Below are 18,087 nucleotides of genomic sequence, written 5' to 3'. Positions count from 1 at the left end.
CAAACCAGTAAATATCTGCTAAATGCCGAACTCTTCAAGTACTGCACAGAAGAGTCCAAATTTAAAACTTACATGGGAGAAACTAATGTGAAGTACAGCAGCATTTTTTTTGGAAGATGACATAAGATGCAGTAGTCAACGTGTGCCAATAGTGTCTGAGACCAAAACCTGTTGGATTTAATCCAGTGTCTTAACTCCATTCAAAGTTTGCTTTTCCCTCCATAAAGATAAATCTCAAAGGAGCAGGGCAGCTTCTGGAACACAGTATTAACCTTTCACCTCTGCAAAGTCAATTTCAGTTTGGCCACAGTATGCATATAAAGCAATTTTGGCAGCACTTAAATAGCCCTACACATGACAGAATCATCAAACAAATCTCGCCGTTGCCAAACAATGCATAATCACTCAGCACAGTTTGGCACAACTGGCAGCCTTCCCCTTGGAAAGATCCTTTAGCGCATCAGTACAAAGACTCAGTGAGCTCTCCACCCTTGGAGAGTGCATGGTGTCAGGAGCCAAAGCTGAAATCATTACATCGCTTAGCATAGAAAAAAGCACTTGGGTAAAACGCTTTCATTATTAATTAATCCTCTTATTAGGCAGACAGAGCCTTAATAAAAATAAGCATATATTGTATAATAAGATTAAATAAAACCAAAATGAATGAATTTTTATTTTTTCCAATTTAAAAGGCACAATTACAATGGCAAAACACTACGAGAGGCAAAAACAGAGCTGAAATTAACAGCTTCCTGTAGGTGACTTAACTGCACAAGCCAGCCTGTGTCCAAAAGCAAGACAGCTACATTCACCTCCCAAAGGAACAGAGAGCCTAAGCTAAGAAGGTCTACTAGACAGGAGATAGCTCTGCTCAGAGACTTCAGCAACCCTGGATCTGACTTTCAGAATGAAAAGATGACACAAAGAATGACTCTACAGAACGCAGTGAGTATCTTAACACTCATCAGTTCAAGTCAGAAAATAAACCTGCTTCATGCAAGCTGGCTTTGCATGAGGTATCTGCCACACAAGCCTCAAGACTTCCCTTTACTCAAGAGTAAAGTAATTTAGACAGGACACTGCAGGAATGCATCTGCCTTTAACTAGTAGCCTGTAACAGCTCTACGCACTTATCTCGCACCACGTCTGCCTTAGGAAACCATTAGGAAACAACGTACCTAAGAAGAAGAGGGCAGTACAGGACCATTCCTATGCATAAACGGCAGCAAGGACATTCTTTACTGAGTTTACCTCAGCACTTACCACAGACAGAAATACACTGACTCCCTAATTAAGCTTGGTATAAAGCTTTCAAGGAGATGCTGAAAATCAAACCTAGAGAAATGGGCATACTATGACTGTGAAGTGACTTTTGATGGGCCACCCTGAAGCAGGAACAGAAAAACTGGATGTCTTGGTATATCCTATATCATAAATCATTTAGAAACAATTACAGAACAATAGCTCACTAATACAAATGTCTAATAGGACTTAATTTCTTCAGTATAGAATAACAGCTTTTCTGCATTCTCCACTTGTAACCTAAAGCAGAAAACAGGAAGCCACCTTAAAGGTAATTCTCTCAGACGAAAAACCTCTTAGGATGTGTGAAGCGAAATCAGTGCCTCCATGAAATAAAAAAATATGGATTCCCATTTTTATTTTGTCATTTTTTCAAAGGCAGATAATAAACTATAGAACAACATCACTGTCTATGTCTTTTGATATACTTATGAAATTGCAGTAAGGTTTTGCAACATCCATGATAAATTGATTAACCCATTAATGTGTTACTCATCTTTTGGGTACTTGCTCACTTCTTTGCTATTTAACAATTCATTATCTCTACAATACCAGTTCTGAAAAGGCAATGTTTCAAGTTCAAACTGCCACAGAAAAGTTTCTTCTTCCCCTTCCACAGTATCCAAACTCATCTTTCTTTTTTTCCCCTCTTTCTCAAAGTACATCACCTACACCTCAGGATGGGCATTAGTTTGTTCTATTATGATGCTTTCTACCATTTTAAATTGAACAGTTCTGGGATAAGCTCTCACAGAAGGACAAAAGATTCTCTGCTTCTTTTACAAAGAGGGGATTACAATTTGTTCAGGTTTCAAGCAGATTCATGGAATATACTTTACTGGCCACAAAAATAAGAAGAATGAAAACAAAAATACGTATAAGGTGAACATCTCTGCTTTAAATGCAAACTAAATTTCCCACAGTATGGAAATCCTTCTTTGAAACTTTGAAACAGTAACAGAAATAATGTTTTCTCCTGAGACTTTCAGTGAAAAAATTAGGTAGGCTTACCTCTTTGTCTGCCTTCATGAGATAATAAAGTATCAGAAATAAGGGGTCCATCGGTGTAATAAAGAGCAGGCGCCCATCTAAGGGACAGATATAGAAAAGTGATGTTAGTACTGCTAGACACAGAACTACTACTGGATCTGTTTGTTAGGGTGCTTTTCGGGAGCGTGGGTGAGAAAAGAGGATTTTTTTCACATTAAGCATTCCAGTATTTCACTAAAATAGGCAGGAAAATTCTATTTGTGATTTTATATTAAAAATACGGGGAGCTCAGTTCTCAACCCTGCCAAATGAAAGTAAAAGCTCTGTTGCTTCTGACTTGAAGCACTATGTTTTCCCTTTTCCAGTGATACATTAAAAACAACAAAATTAAAGCTGCCCTCTATTGGCAGATTTGAGTGCAATAGAACCTTGTTTTGAGATACAAGGCAAATATCCAGCATACTCTGACCAAATACTGGACAAGGGAACCCCAGTTCAGAAAACATGTCACCAAGTGCTTCATTCAAAATTACACCATCATTTCAGAATGATGGCTTACTCTGCTTTCTGCACAACTGTAGATAAGTTGAAACAATGTAACATTAAGGATTTTCACCAATTAGATAAAATAATTGATAAGAACACGACATTAATTAGCAAACCAAGAGCAAATACATCTAATATTTTCTGTTTCAGTTCACACGATTAAGATAATTAAAGAAAGAAAATCCCACTGGAACAGCCTTAAACTAACTAAAGGCAGGGTGGCAGCAAAGTGGTCTGGTCAAAGTTGACAAGCTGTCTGTAAAACTGAGATCAGGCAGCCTCTACAATCTGCATAGCCAAATTAGCTTAGGGATCCAGTTCTCAATTATTTCTAAGCTAATTCCAATTTTTTCTGTCCAGAGGGAATATCAAGGACACGGCTATTTGTTATAGGACTACTTCCACAGTTTCTGACAAGCCTCAAGGATACTAAACGACATGAGGCTGGAGCAGAGTGAGCTCTTACACTGTACCTTGCTGTCTTCCTTCTGAAATCTGGTACTCAAAATCTAAGCTTAAAAGCACCAGCCTCAAAACACAGCTCTAGTGGTCAGTGTGAATCAAAGAAAACAAATGTAAGGCATCAAAATGACACAGATCAGCCTACGCAAGGAAAACCAAGGCATTCAGGGCCAAAATATTTCTTCAAGTATGGCAATGCCAGGTCCGTGGAAGAATACTACCCTGGAAGACTACTACTCAGGTCACAAGGGAATACATTTCCCTGGCAAGCAGGCAAAAAACAACTCTTAATCCCAACTCCGCAGCTATTAGCAAAGAAAGCACCAAGACTACTTATTATCAAAACTTGCAGGTTTGTGAATAAGACGAGAGGGAAAAAAAAATGCTAGCCCCTTTCTTAAAACTTCCATTTAAAAGCTTTCATCTTTACCTCCAGGAAAAAGTATTTTAACTTGCTCTACGGAGCTCTGACCCACTGCAGATGTATAAAGACATCGGAGAATCATGAAATGGTTTGGGTTGGAAGGGACCTTTAAGATCTGAACATCTAGTTCCAACCTTCCTGCTAAGGCAGGGACACTTCCCACCAGACCAGGTTGCTCACAGCCCCATCCAGCCTGGCCTTGAATGCTTCCAATCAACTCCTTACCCAGCAAGTGGATCCATTTTTCTTCCATTTGCCAACCAGTATGTCATGCAGAACAGTGTCGAACACTTTACATAAGTCTAGCTAGATGATGTCAGTTGTTCTTCCTTTATCCACTGACGCTGTAACTCTATCATAAACAACCACCAAGTTTTTCAGGCATGATATGCCCTTGGCAAAGCCATAGTAGTTATCATCAGTCACCCCAACTTCATTTTCCATTTGCCTCAGTAGGGTCCTTAGGAGGACCTCTCCCATGATCTTGACAGGCACAAAAGTGAGACTGTAGTTTCCTGGTTCTTCTTAAATATGGGGGTTATGTTTCCCCTTTTCCAGTCAGTGGGAACTTCACCAGACTGCCACAAACTTTAAAAACATGACATATAGTGGCTTGGCAGCTTTATTTGCTGGTTCCCTCGGAACCCATGGGCGGATTTCATTGGGTCTCATAGACTTGTTCACCTTCAGTCTTCAGATGGTCTTGAACCTGATCTTCACTTACAGGACTTTAACCCATATCACCCTGCCAAACAGTTCTCTGAAGAGTTTCAAGTCTGCTCTCCTGAAATCCAGAGTAGCTGGCTTGCAGCATACTCTCTTTGACATCCTATGGATCTTCAACTCCACCATTCTGTGGTCACTGCAGCCAAGGCTACCCTTGAACTTCATATTACTCATCATCTCCTCCTGGTTGCTGACAAGTTCCAGCACAGTACCTGTGGGTTCCTGTACCACTTAGAAGAGGAAGTAATCATCAACACTTTCCAGGAACCTCTTTGTTTTCTGGTGCCCTGCTGTGTTGCCACTCCAACAGATGGTTGAAGACCACAGTGGTTGAAGACCCTCACAAGGACCATGTTTTGTGAATGTGAAGCTGCTTCTATCTGTTTACAGAGAGTCTCGTCCACTTGGTCTTCCTAGTTGAGCCATCTGTTTCAGACCGATACTACAATGTCTCTTTCCCCTGTCTTCCCTTTAACCTTAAACCATAAGCTCTGTCAGCACCTTCTCAATCCTCAGGCAGAGCTCCACGAACTCCAGCTTGTTGATAACTTAGAGGGCAACACCTCCCTCTACTTGACACTTGTGAGGCCCCAACTGCAGTACTGCATCCAGGCCTGGGGCCTCTAATACAGGAAGGACGTGGAGCTCTTGGAGCAGGTCCAGAGGTGGGCCACTACAATGATCAGAGGGCTGGAGCACCTCTCCTATGAGAAAAGGTTGAGGGAACTGGGCTTGTTTAGCTTGGAGAAAAGGTGGCTCTGGGGAGACCTCATTGCAGTCTTCCAGTACTTGAAGGGAGTGTTTAAACAGGAGGGGGAATGCCTGTTTTTGAGAATGGATAGTGATAGGACAAAGGGGAATGTTTTCAAACTAAGATGGGGAAGTTTAGGTTAGAGATTAGGAGAAAGTTTTTCACACAGAGGGTGGTGGCACACTGGAACAGGTTGCCCAGGGAGGTCATGGAGGCCCCATCCCTGGATGCATTCAAGGCCAGGCTGGATGTGGCTCTGGGCAGGCTGGTCTGGTGCTTGGCAGCCCTGCATATGGGTAGGGAGGTTTGAAACTGGATGATCATTATGGTACTTTTCAACCTAGGTCATTCTATGGTTCCACAATGATTCTCCCCTTCTCCCCTGCTTGTCTTTCCTGAAGAGTTTATCCCTGTCTATTTCTACACTCTAGTTGTTTCCTTCTTGGCAGATAATTAGATTTGCTGTAATTGCAAACACACTGCTTTTCTGTGTTGTTCATCACCTGAGTGTTTTCCCAATTCCATTCAGGAAAAAAAAATTCCACCTTTTATATTTAAAAAAAAAAAAAGAAAAAAAAAAGAAAAAAAAAAAGAAAAAAAAAAAGAAAAAAAAAAGAGGCAATTACTCCTTAAGGCAACTGTTTCCCAAGGGCCAAAGCAGAGGTTAGAAAGGGAGGGGGAGAATACAGAGTGGACATAATTGGGAGCAGGGAGCAGACTTGGTCTTTTGGCTCATCCCCAGAGGGAACAAGGAAAAGCTCACAGACTGCTTGCATTGCTATATACACCTGCAAAGTACATTTAATTGTTAACACACATTTGGGATATTGCCATTAAGGAAGGTATACGTCTGGTGGGGTCACTATTTATTTTATTATTATAAATGGTCTTTTTTTCTAGTTACAAACAGACCAAAAAAGGACATGCCTTCATCTCCTGAACAGATACTAATTACATAGTCTATGGAAATCGTGCGAGCAAAGCCCTATACCAGGGATGCCCATAATGAAAAAGGATTGTTCAAGTCATCACAAGTGGTTACACAAATTTCTTTCTCATTTTCAGAAAGATGAGCTAGGATCAGAGACTATGATGCTACAGATGAGGTCACTTAGGCACAGCACTGAAATGGCACCTTCAGACAGCAGGCTTATCCCACTGCACTTACAGAGAAGACTACAGAAGTAATTAAAAGAAAACCAGATCAAACCACACTCCAGTGCTTCGAGTTCTGCGTAACGTTGCTCTGCTTAGCTAGCTCAGGCTTTCCAGCCCTTTTTTTTCCTTCTATAGGATAAGAAATATTTTACGTACACCAAGGACTTTCTGGTCTGACTGACAAGGAAAGCTAAGTATTTTATGGCAGTTCAGTTTAAACACAACTGAACGACTCCCCCACCCCACCATACCCTTCCTCAAAGACAAATGAACATCTGTCTAATTGAACTTGCCAAAGGCAGCCTTTTAAAAAGAGACCACAAAGCCCCCAGCCCCGCTTAAATCCAGATGGCAAAGGAGCGTGTCAGAAGGTGGGGATGTGATGCAGCATGCCTTAAACAACTAAAAGGAACACCTGTAAATTTAATAGAAGAAAGAGAGAAGGTCTCTTTGTATGAACATTAGTTATGGTTAAGAGAAGGATACATAACATTACTCACCTTGTTGAACAGTCTCACCTATAAACCAGGAACGATATTCCTCATGAAAAGCTTTTACTTCAAACAGCTGCTGTGCACCGCTGTTGAATAAGTAAAGAGTTGCTTCCCCTGTTGAAAAAGAAATCTGGTTTGTGTTGTAAGCTTTCACAAAAATCAAAAGAATACCCACTACATCTGAAGAATGTGCCTTATATACATACACACACAAACATACGCACGTTCTACATAAACTCACTACAAAGAAAGCTCAAACAAAGAAAACTATTATATGCAGATGTTCGTTTACCAGCTCTATAAACCAAACTGAATTTGAATCAATAAATAAGATGTGTGAATAGTTCATCTTACAACACAAAGCCTTTGATCCAAACCCAAATCAAAATCACACAAGAAATTACTTTTTGACTGTACTGAAGGTGGGGAGGGTGGAAACCCAGAAAATTTCCTTTCCTTCTGTCATGCTTGTTCTCCAAGATATCAGAGGTGAGGTTAGGGGAACAAAACCCTCAAGTGACAGTGTGATGTCTTTTTCTGTGCATCAAAACAGACACCAGTAACTTGGTACGAGCAGACAAGTAAGATGAACAAGACAATATTGACAGTTTGAAAGGGAAGCTTTATTTTAGGCTGCTCCATAGCACAAGTCTGCTGATTCATGTTAGTTTTGGGTTCTAACGAGAGGATGACAAACACCTTACAAAAAAGACTGGTATTTTCTATGTCTAAGCTAGGAGGAAGCCACCAGAACTGCAGAAGGGGCCACTGATGTTCAGATACTTGAGTCTGCAGGCTGGATTAGTTCTGTCATCCTCAGGAGGCAACATCAGCTACGGCACTCCTGCTCAAAATATACGACTAGCTCAAGAAAGTTCCAGTGCAAGCCCTTACAAGCTGATGTCAGCACTGCTGTTTTCAGCCTGGACAGATCCGCCGGTCTTACTGAAGGAGGTCAGCTAAAATGGGCAGATGCATCCTTTTTCAAGAATGACTGATGATGCTTTTTCCTCCTTTATCCAAATGCTGACAGGATGTTTAACTTCACCTAAGGTTACAGATTCAGTTCTCTGACAATAACATTTCTTTTGGATGTGGGAGGAATCAACAGCAGATACTAGGGAGAGCAGTTATCCATCATCACCATGTGATTCTCAAGAAGGGTCTACATCACAGTTTGATCAGCACCAGACAACAAGATGAAATCACAGAAGTTGCACAACTTAAGACTCCTACCAGTGAGTGTGCCAGACAAACACGGTGGAGAACAAGGAAAAGTTGTGAAATGGACCATTTCTATTGCCTAACTTCAGCTCATTTTATCTGCTTACATTTAAAATGAAAAGCACCACAGGTTATCAACACTATCATTAGAGACATTCTCCAGTGGACAGAAAGAGAACCTAGGCAGCTTTGCTTCTAATTTTATCACTTCATTTAGCTGCTTCAGTTTGTAGCATAAGTATTCCCCTTGCTCTAGTTCAGAACTTTGAAAAATGCTTCTCGCAGTACTTCTGAATTATAAGTTGAAACTTAATTTGTAGTCTTTGTACAGGAAAGAAATGTTGACCTTCTTACCTGTCTGCGAAAAGGATCATGCACATTTGCATTAAATAAAGTGGTTAGCATGAGTATCTGTTGTATGTCAAATCTTTCTGTGGCTATCTATACAATATTTGTCAACAACAATTTGTTTGTTAGACCCAAGCGTAAGCAACAGACATAATCAGAAGTTCTCAGACCCTTCGTTTTCAAACACTATACTTATACGCTACATCACTGAAAGTTCACACAGGTCTATAAATAAGCTCCTGTAAATTCTAAAGGAACACACCCAGGCTTTCAGTCAAATCATTGCACTTTTAGTTTTTCCCAGAAACCTTTCCCAAGATCTCCTATTCTTCAAGTTGAATATATCTCCTCTTCCACAGTGAAAGGCATTAATGTGTGTGCTTTTTAAAACATAACAGATAACAAGGCAACATAACGCAAGTGGAAAACGTCTGTAGCTGTATATTCTCACAGTGTAAATATCAAAAAATAGGTATCGTGATGACGATAAATGATTTCACATTCTTTATCTATTGTTCTTAAATTACTCTTCCAGGAAGACTTAGAAACAAGCAAACCATGTATTAAAGTGTACCTGAAGACTACAGTTACAAACACATAAATAGCAATAGTGAATCTAAAAATGAAAACACGTAACTTAGAAATCAAACGAGATGGTGAAAAAGGGAAAAAAAAGCATGAACTAGGTCTTTAAACAAAAAATATTAACCCTAACCAAGGCTTACTGCTACTTTCTGTTCCAGTATCTGATACTGCAAATGTCACGTTACTTCAACATTAATAAGAAATCCTTGACAAAAAAGGCAATCTGAACAGAAAAAAATAACTATTTGTGGGATGTTGGTGTGATCACCTGCATTTGCTGGTCCTTCCAATGAATTCTGAATTTAAAGTGTCACACCATCTATTAATAAGAAAAGAGACACCACTGCTTGGAAAAAGGAAAGAAGAATATTAGATTTGAAAATGAAAAAACTCAAAAAGCTTGGTAAGTATAACTTGGTAAGTATAAAAGAATTACTTTTCTGACTCTGCCTGTTTATTTTACAGCATAAGATGAATGGTATGAAGCCTAAAGTTGGATTAAAAAAAAGTCAAAGTTCAATACCCAACACTGCAAGTTCCCCAAATCAAATGCATTTAAAAACACAACTTAAATTACAATTCTTTTTTGTGCTGCCAATATTCCTGAATATTGAATAAACAGTTCAAGCAATTAAAATTATAAAAGAAATCCTAAATGTTTGCACAGCATTAACTATCTGGCATCAACAGCAGTATCTTCGGCACATAAGACTTACATTATCATCACTATTTCAACTTGCAAAATACAAATAGTTTGGTGGTGGAGGGAATCAACCAAAGCATTAACAGGCTCATGTCACAATTCCAAAACTTGCCTGTGCTTGGACTGCGTAGTTTTGTAAACACAGGTTCGCTGTCAGGTGTCTTAGGGGGTTCAGTAGCAGCCTCTGTGGAGGGAAAGGAAAAAGTTATGAACTTGTGAACTGAGAAGCATTTCACGTTCTGCCACGCTTCTCCAAGACATTAACAATTAATTGGATTGAAGCTGTTTGAAAGCTCACATATTTTCTGTCTAAAGTTACATCCCTCAGCACAAATCCATCCTACCTGATCAAGGTACCTCAACTGTGATTCCAGATTTCTGGCGCTCTCTTATTTGCAACAGAAAAGATATGCACCTGGGGATGATTTAGATTTTGAAAACCACTTCCCCTCACAGAGCCTCAAACAACAGTACACATAAGTTCGATATCTCAGTTAAGAGAGATGAACTGATGTGTTGCCCTAATTAGTCTCAAAGATGATTGGAACACTTTAGTAAATTAGGCAAAGAATCATAGAATCACAGAATTACTCAGGTTGGAAAAGACCTTGAAGATCATCAAGTCCAACCGCAGCCTAACCAAAAGCACTGTGTGGATCTTAAAAACACACCAGGTAAAATATTTGTAGGAAGATACAGTGATCTTCTAAAGCATTCAGGAATTTTCAGATTATTCAGCAATATGAAGCAGGAATTGCCTGAGTGGTTGTTGCTTACATGAAAAATATGCACACTTGTTTATCTGTTGTATAGAATCTGGAAAAGCAAAGAGCGCATTAAATTCTTCACACAGGAAAAAGAAGCTGAGAAAATACAGCACTTCTGGCTTAGCCTCCTGATGGTTGTTCTCTTTTCTGTGTATTTAAGCAAAAAAAAAAAAAAAAAAGCCAGACAAAAAACAGAGCTGCAAAAGTATAATTTCTATGTGAAATTAAAAACAAAACAAATAACACACCCAAAAAACAAAACAAAACAAACAAACAAAAAAAAACAACAGAAGGGAAACAGCTCCCATAAGGATGCTTACTGAAGCTTGAAAACCATCCTTAAGGATCCCCAGTTCATTATATTCTATCCAAGTTCTATTTGTAGGGAAAGTCTACTTATATTTATGAAAACAACTTCCCACATCTGAGTGAAGAGCAACATGACAGCTTCATCTTTCTTAGCTTGCAGACTGCCAGTTCTGTCCCAGTTCCTTTCATAAAGGCATTCATCAGAGCAAGGAAAATAACTAAAGCATTTCACATCCATAACCAGCATCCAGACCCTGGAGAACAGGCTGACAGGGACCAGGCTGCTGCTTGGGTTGCTGGGCTGCTGCTGAAAGAAGAGAGAAGCAGCAAAGGTGGCTGCACAACTACTCCTCCCAAAGGAGGCTGCTGGAGGGATCAGAAGTGTGACACTGTCCTTCCCATTTTGGTAGTAGTCAGGAGGTTTACTGACACAGAGACTATACAGCTCTTTTCTGTGAAAAACATGGAAGTAGGAAGCTCAAATGCATTCAAAAATAGCCACCCCCTGACTGAAAGCTGCTCCCCAACACCTCAGGAAAGGACAGCTGGGTGGACTTCTCAACAGGCTGTTCTCGGTACCTCAGTGGCTAAGAAAAACCCAAAGCCCCAGACAAACAACTTTCATCTTTCACATCTACTCCCGGGTGTTCGGCTGTGCCCCAAACAGAAATTGCCCAGATGAAGCCATAAGCAGGGCTTAAAAAGCATGTCTTTTTGTTTGTTTGTTTTTCAAGCCTGTTCTGTGATAAAACATTGGAAGATAAGGGTTCTTAAAGGTGTTTGAAGAATTTACAGCCATTTTCTTCCCTTGAATTTTCAGTTGAGTCTGCAGGTAGCTTGAAAAAGTGCTCGACAAGGCTTCAATATAAGTTAGGAGGTTTTTAATGGAAAAAAAAAAAGAAGCCCATATTTGCTAACCAGACTTACTTCATATGCTGATACATGAACACACACGGTTGTCAAGCTACATTTGTCCTGGCAAAGGAGCACTTCAAATATCTATAGCCGTGTATATTTCATTTTTTGACCACAGTTTAACATTGCTGTATTTTTTTTGTGACTTTTGAAAACGCTGCCGTGATTAATGACAGCGAAAGAAACGCACCGCATGTGTTTACTTTGATGTGTTTCATACGAACATGTGAAAATATACACACCAAATACGAGTTTCAAAATTTAAAACACAAAGCAAAACAAAACACAAAGGAATTTTGAGCGCTCACTTGCTCCGCTTTCTTCATGCGTAGATTTATGAACGCTGGGAACACGTCCAGCTGAGCCCTAGCTGCATCTTGTAGAACGTGAACAATTAAGCAGACAACCCTTCCTAATGTAGCTGTTTTCAATGAAGTCTGCATCTTTATTTAGTTGATGTGTTCATTCCCCAGCTTTCCAACACCAAGTGCATGTTCCATCCTCGCTGGGATGCCTGCACGTAGAGAACTCAGCTACAAAGCCATGGGCTGTAGTGCTGATCCCTCATTTCACATGGCACCCTCCAGACGGGACACACAAAGAGGGGACAAAGGGAAAAGTGGTTCCTTCCAGCTTCTTGCACCTTGGGTTTCTTCCATTTGTGTTCAATGCTCTGCTTCCAGGTTCAAGTTAAGTATCCTTCTGTTACAGGTCGGCTCTACTAGATGTCAAGTTGGCAGGCAGAAAGAGGCATTTGGGAAAATGCCTGCTCGGAAAACTGGATGCAGTATGAACGTGGCCTTATGGGCAAAGAAGGCCCTATTTATCTGAATTCAAACACTTACTGACTAGGAAAATGCAGAGCAAGGGATTTTCAAAGTTAGGTGTCCAGAGCCTTTCTGGTGCATGTTCTGGCCTTCAGCCAAGAAAGGTAACTGGATTTCTTTAATGTCATTACATTTATCAGCCCTCGTGTTTGGGCAAGGATCTCTTATAGCTAAATGAACAGACTTCTAAAAAAAAGCGGTTCAGAAGAGATTTTTGAGCAAAACTAAGAGTTAAGATAGGTCTAATGGGAAATAACAGATGAATGTCACTACTTTTAACAGCAACTTTTTCTGTAGCTCAGTTGATACTTGTTTGTGGAACAGAGTAACAAGTGAGAAGGATCACACCTTTCTGACTGCTATGCCCCTCTCCTAAGCACTGGCCTGTGTTCAGCTGCAGGCAACACACAGCTGTACAGTGCAGCTCTCCAGCAGGTGTGTCAGTACAGCATGTCTCTCTCCTCAGACAAATTTCACTGCAATGGGTACAAGTGGACAGAGGAGACAATTAACCCTGTCTCAGTAAAAAAACAAGCTATTCCCTAAACTGCCAGGGAAGACAGACACACCATTCCATGAGGCAGCTGGCCTAACTCAATCCTGTCTCATGCCCAGGGAGTCCCCACACGGTCACCATCAGCCCTACAGAAACAAGCCAGGAGAAACACCACAAGAGGGAGCTGAGAGATACGCACGGTGCAGGACAACCAAATGCCAACACTAGGCTGCTAAGTAGGTACACTGTGCTGAAGTTATAGCCTATCTGCATTACTAGCAACCAAGCTGCACAAAGCCCACCTCAAAGCATGGGTGACACATCCATCAGTGGTACTGGAGTCCACAGAGGGAACCCTCAGAATCCTGAAGCTGAGCTATGGAGACTGTAAAAGCTTCATAGCAGCTTTCCATTACAGAGAAAGAAAAAAGCCTATTGTATTTTGTGGAGGTCAGACATGCAACCAGGCAAATCCTGGAAAACATATAAACAGAACTAAGTGAAAATGGACCAGCTGTCTAAGGATTTCTGGCAATGGTTTGTTCCACAATGGATTGATATGAGGCATTAATGAATCTGGCCATTAAAAAAATGTTGCTGGTACTGCAACATGAATGAACTGGAAAAGAACATAAAACTCCCACTAAGATCTATGAAACCGTTACAGATGATGCAAGGTCTGTTCACCTTTTCTCAAAAACTGCTTATAGATACTATATATAACAGACTAATATCAAGTTATATGGAAATCCCATGCAAAAAGCTGCCAGCCAAGCAAGCAAAGGGCTGTAAATATCTGTCAATTGCGTCAGAGGAAAAAACCCTCCACCACCACCCTACAAAAAACCAGGATCATTTAATAGTCTGGAATTATAAAGTTAAGATTTCATTTAAAAACAGATATTAAACCATACGTCACCTACACAAGTCTTTTCCATTCCCTTCTCAACTTCGAGTCATGCAAAAAAGGTGTGTCAGATGGAGACACGATGGAGCTCATTTAATGGACATTTTATGGAAGACTGAACTATGTAGTCTAGAGGTGCAAATATGTCAGATCTAATAATTGTTTTATTTACATTCCTTCTAGAATCAGTCAAGTAAATGGCTTTAATTCAGTGCTTGTGCTAACGGTACATGAGCAAAGTCCTCTGTCCTGCAGCACACCCTGAAAAAAAGCCCATCAAGAAATAATCCAGGACTTTGTATCATTCTAACTTTTAATATCTTTGCAAGATTCAAGGTAATTATGTATTAGCATAATGAAAAACACTCAGGTATGCACTGACTGAGGACACAGTTCTATAAATGGCTTCAAATGATCAAAATTCACAGGCCACTAAAAAATGCAGTCCTGAGTTCCTCACCTCTGCTGCTTTCTTTCCAATAAAACCAGCAATTCCGTGGCCACATGGCAAGTCAGCTCAGTTTGCTGATCCAGCTGAGAAGAAACCACTCATTTCCACCCAGATCAGTAAACTACTGCCACTCACCATAGCGTTTCACATGGAAAAGAACCTGTGGCAGCAGCAGGCAATAGAGAAAACAACCTATTGCTGTTCTGTATGTGACACTGGGCTCTTTGATTAGTTTAAGAGTATTAGAAAACTACATTACATGTGAATTTAAGGTGGGAGAGCAGGAGAACAGCCACAAGACATGGCAGACAATGCTCTAGAAGATTGCTACACAGAACACAGCTCCATCACCTCTGCAAACAGCTGCTCTCCCATGAGCTCGCACAGAAGGCAGAGCTTCACATGAGCACCTACTTGATTTTTGGAGACCTTACCTTGGCCTTGCTCAGTTACAATAGTTTGATTTTACCTCACCTCTTATCCTTCTGACCATACATTGCACTGGCTTCAGCAAGGGGACTTCTGCAGCACCTATTATGAAAGCTAGAACAGAAATTTGTTTGGTAATCACATTTGTTATCTGCTGCCTTAAGCAAATAACATTTAATGCAGTATAAATGACACCCCCTTAAGCTGTTTCTGGCTCCCACTTCACCTGGAAACATTACAAGAAAAAGGTTTACTGAGAAACAAAAAATAACACCAAGTTTCTATCTTCAATAAAACTTCACACAGAGCTTCTAGAGCAGCCTTGCACCCCAACACACAGCCAAGCAGCTGCACTGAACAGTAAGGGTTTTGCCTAAGAACAGCCTTTAGCTTTATCTTACACTGTCACAGTTCACTTCTGAACCCAAAACCACATGCTCACAGACTCACTGGCAGTAACGGAGAGTACTAACTCAGCTGTTCCTGAAATTGAGAGGCTGGGCAAATTATGTAATAAGGCCGAAGCTGAATGAAGAAGTCAGTCTTAAGAAGTTCAAGAACAGGTTATCACTTGAAAGGCTAAAAACTTCAGATTTCCTTTCTCAATATTTATAGGGTCAACACTGGTGCAGCTGTATTACTGGCTGAATCAGCCCTATTCCCATGTGCAGAGAGGCCTAAGTTGGCATATGTTGGTCTCTTCCAAGCCAGATGGCAGAAAGCAGAAGTAGGAGATGGCGTTACACATTAAAACATCTCTTTTCATTTCTTTTATTTGCTATGCTTGCTTCTGGCTCCTTAGCTTGCCAGTTTTATCTACTTTATGCACAGCTGAGCTCAGTACGCATTTTAAGGGATGTAAGAAATACTGCAGATTACCTGCAGGCAAAGGGCTTTGTTCAAAAGATGCAAATACCAGTTTAAGGGGAATTTAAGAAAAATATGCCCAAGGAGTCTTAAAATATGCGTATTCACACTCATTTGTTAAGAAGGTATAAATACGTGCACATAAAATGTAAGAAAGATTAAGCAAATATAAAGTCAGATGGTTAAAAACACACATTTTAAACTGTGAGCACTACTTCCAAGTTCTGTCTCTAGTTCTGATGTTCAGCTGGCCCACCCAGCTTTGACATTTGCTACAACTTCTGAAACAAGTTTTCTAACAGCACAGCTCTGTGGGTTACCTTGTAGCAGATACTTCCAACAATCATTTTAATGTTACATAAAAGCAGGTATCAAAGTGTTTTTAAACACACCAGGCGAGAATGGTAAAGAATATGAGAACTGCCTACATCGAATTTGAACGCAAACTGCATTTATGCATGACACAAAAAGCTTCTGACACCTCTCAATATGACCCCAAATTTTCAAGTAAAATGCATCCTTCTGTTGTTGCATGTTGACAAAAGTTCCTCAGTCTCATCTGAAAGAAAGGATTAATTTAATGCACGCTGATGCCCGATGGTTTGGCATCGCAGTTCATTTATTTCTGCCTCCATTTGACATCTGGCATATGAAATTTGTTCAAAAAACTTGCCAAGCATTCTGCAAAACTGCTCCTTTTATTTTTAAATAAGTAGTTCCTAAAAATAATAGGATTGTTAAAATCCCTCCCTTCGTGCGGTCCTTCCAGAGCCGCTAAAATAGCAGCTCTCATAAAACAATACAAAAGCTCATCAATCTGCTGCTTAAGAAAACAGTGGAATGAAAAAACTTGCCCACTTCAGAAAAACAAAGGTTGAACTCAATTACCAGCTTGTAGCTAACCCCCTACTTTTACTTAATGCAGAACAAATCAAATGCAGCAGTGTTAACTTAAGAGTGTAGAGAGGAACATCAGACTTGGAAATCCACATTCAAATGCTGACCTCTTAGCTAAAGCCAATGGAGGGTATAAATACATCAGTACTTAGGTAACACCTCCCCCTGCTAAACTGTCCTTCGCACGCTCCCTGTCCAGCAGCTGGTGCATGTGTTTGGCTGCTACTGGTAAGACCAGTCTGAAGTCATTATATAAGCAAGGTGATTTGTTATCATGAACCTAGATCAGATGTGTCACACCACGCTATTGGGGTCTTAAAGATTCCTACTCTTATAAACCTACAATTAGATGAGGTCGCAGTATTGCTTTTTCCAATAAAAATAATTTCTAGCTCTTATGTTTTTCAGAGAAAATGCTGACAATGGGCTCAAGCACAAATATCTTATATGCACTCTTAAAAAGCCCCTCTAAATCAGGTGGCAGGATTTAAAAGAAAAAAAACAATAACAAAAAAGCCTACAAAACAACAAACATGAGCACTCAGTAAACAGACAGAATCTCTTCCACTAATGTCTATCATTAGCAACATCCTGGCTGGGAGGCAGATGGGTTATAACCCTCAGGAGCTGCTTTGCTTCCCTTGCACCTATTTAGTAGCTAAAGCTATGTAAGAGGAAGCTGCATACAAAGCTCCACTTTATTAAGGGGAAGGGAGAGAAGCAGACATCTATGTAATATAACCACTCAGATTATCTAAATACTACGAGAAATGCACAACCTGGAAACTCAAGACACCCAAAAGCAAAGTCCATGTGGGTCCTTCAGTACTCAGGAATACTTTGGTGTCTCTAACGTGACTCCTTCAGTGCTCCAGATTTGTCTTCTTAACCATGGATGTCAACCACCCCGCCAAAAAATCAAGTTCAGACCCAGATTTCCAGTCAAGCTCATAAAATGTCCTGGAACGAGGAGCACACCAAAGATGCAGGCAGGTCCACACAGAGCCAGCTCAGGTCCACCAGGACTTATTAGCTCAGACACCGCCAAAAGCAGCTGTACTGCAATATTGGTTCTAGAAACAGCAGAGATGTGTTAGCATGGCATAGCACTTGAAATAATAAACTGTGTTAGTGCTGAGAAGAATCTACTGTGGGCCAAATCTGGAGCCTGTATAGACACGGCATAGTTAATCTGCAACTGGAGAAACTGCCCAGAGGGTTGGCTTTATTTTAAGCATAGCTCTACCTCTACATGCATGCCCAGTTTTTCCATCCTCACCATGTTTTACACCCCGATCACCTCACTCTGTATGACCAATCCTTTCATCTACCCTTTTCCTGATTGTTTATTGCTTTCTCTCGATGATTCACATCCACAGAATCATAGAGTGGCTAAGGTTGGAAGGGACCTTTAGGATCATCCAGTTCCAACCTTCCTGCTACAGGCAAGGACAATCCCACCAGACCAGGTTGTTCAAAGCCCCATCCAGCCCGGCCTTGAACGCTTCC

The 18,087-nt window shown here is 40.5% G+C and overlaps 1 protein-coding gene across 3 annotated transcripts in view; it reads right to left on the bottom strand.

Annotated features, from left to right (window-relative positions):
- Positions 1-18,087, bottom strand: part of RNASEH2B (ribonuclease H2 subunit B) — a 43,566-nt gene that overhangs the window by 22,562 nt on the left and 2,917 nt on the right. For all 3 annotated transcript variants that reach the window (XM_072360269.1, XM_072360248.1, XM_072360259.1), the window contains exons 2-4: positions 9,826-9,897; positions 6,860-6,967; positions 2,314-2,390 (exon numbers count right to left, since the gene is read on the bottom strand). In XM_072360269.1, the coding sequence (XP_072216370.1) occupies positions 2,314-2,390; positions 6,860-6,967; positions 9,826-9,897 (257 nt within the window). The remainder of the gene's footprint in view (positions 1-2,313; positions 2,391-6,859; positions 6,968-9,825; positions 9,898-18,087) is intronic.

Source organism: Excalfactoria chinensis, chromosome 1 (genome assembly GCF_039878825.1).
Source record: "Excalfactoria chinensis isolate bCotChi1 chromosome 1, bCotChi1.hap2, whole genome shotgun sequence".
Lineage (NCBI taxonomy): Eukaryota > Metazoa > Chordata > Aves > Galliformes > Phasianidae > Excalfactoria > Excalfactoria chinensis.
Note: the sequence above shows the minus strand (reverse complement) of the source record. Positions and strands in the feature narration are given on the sequence as shown.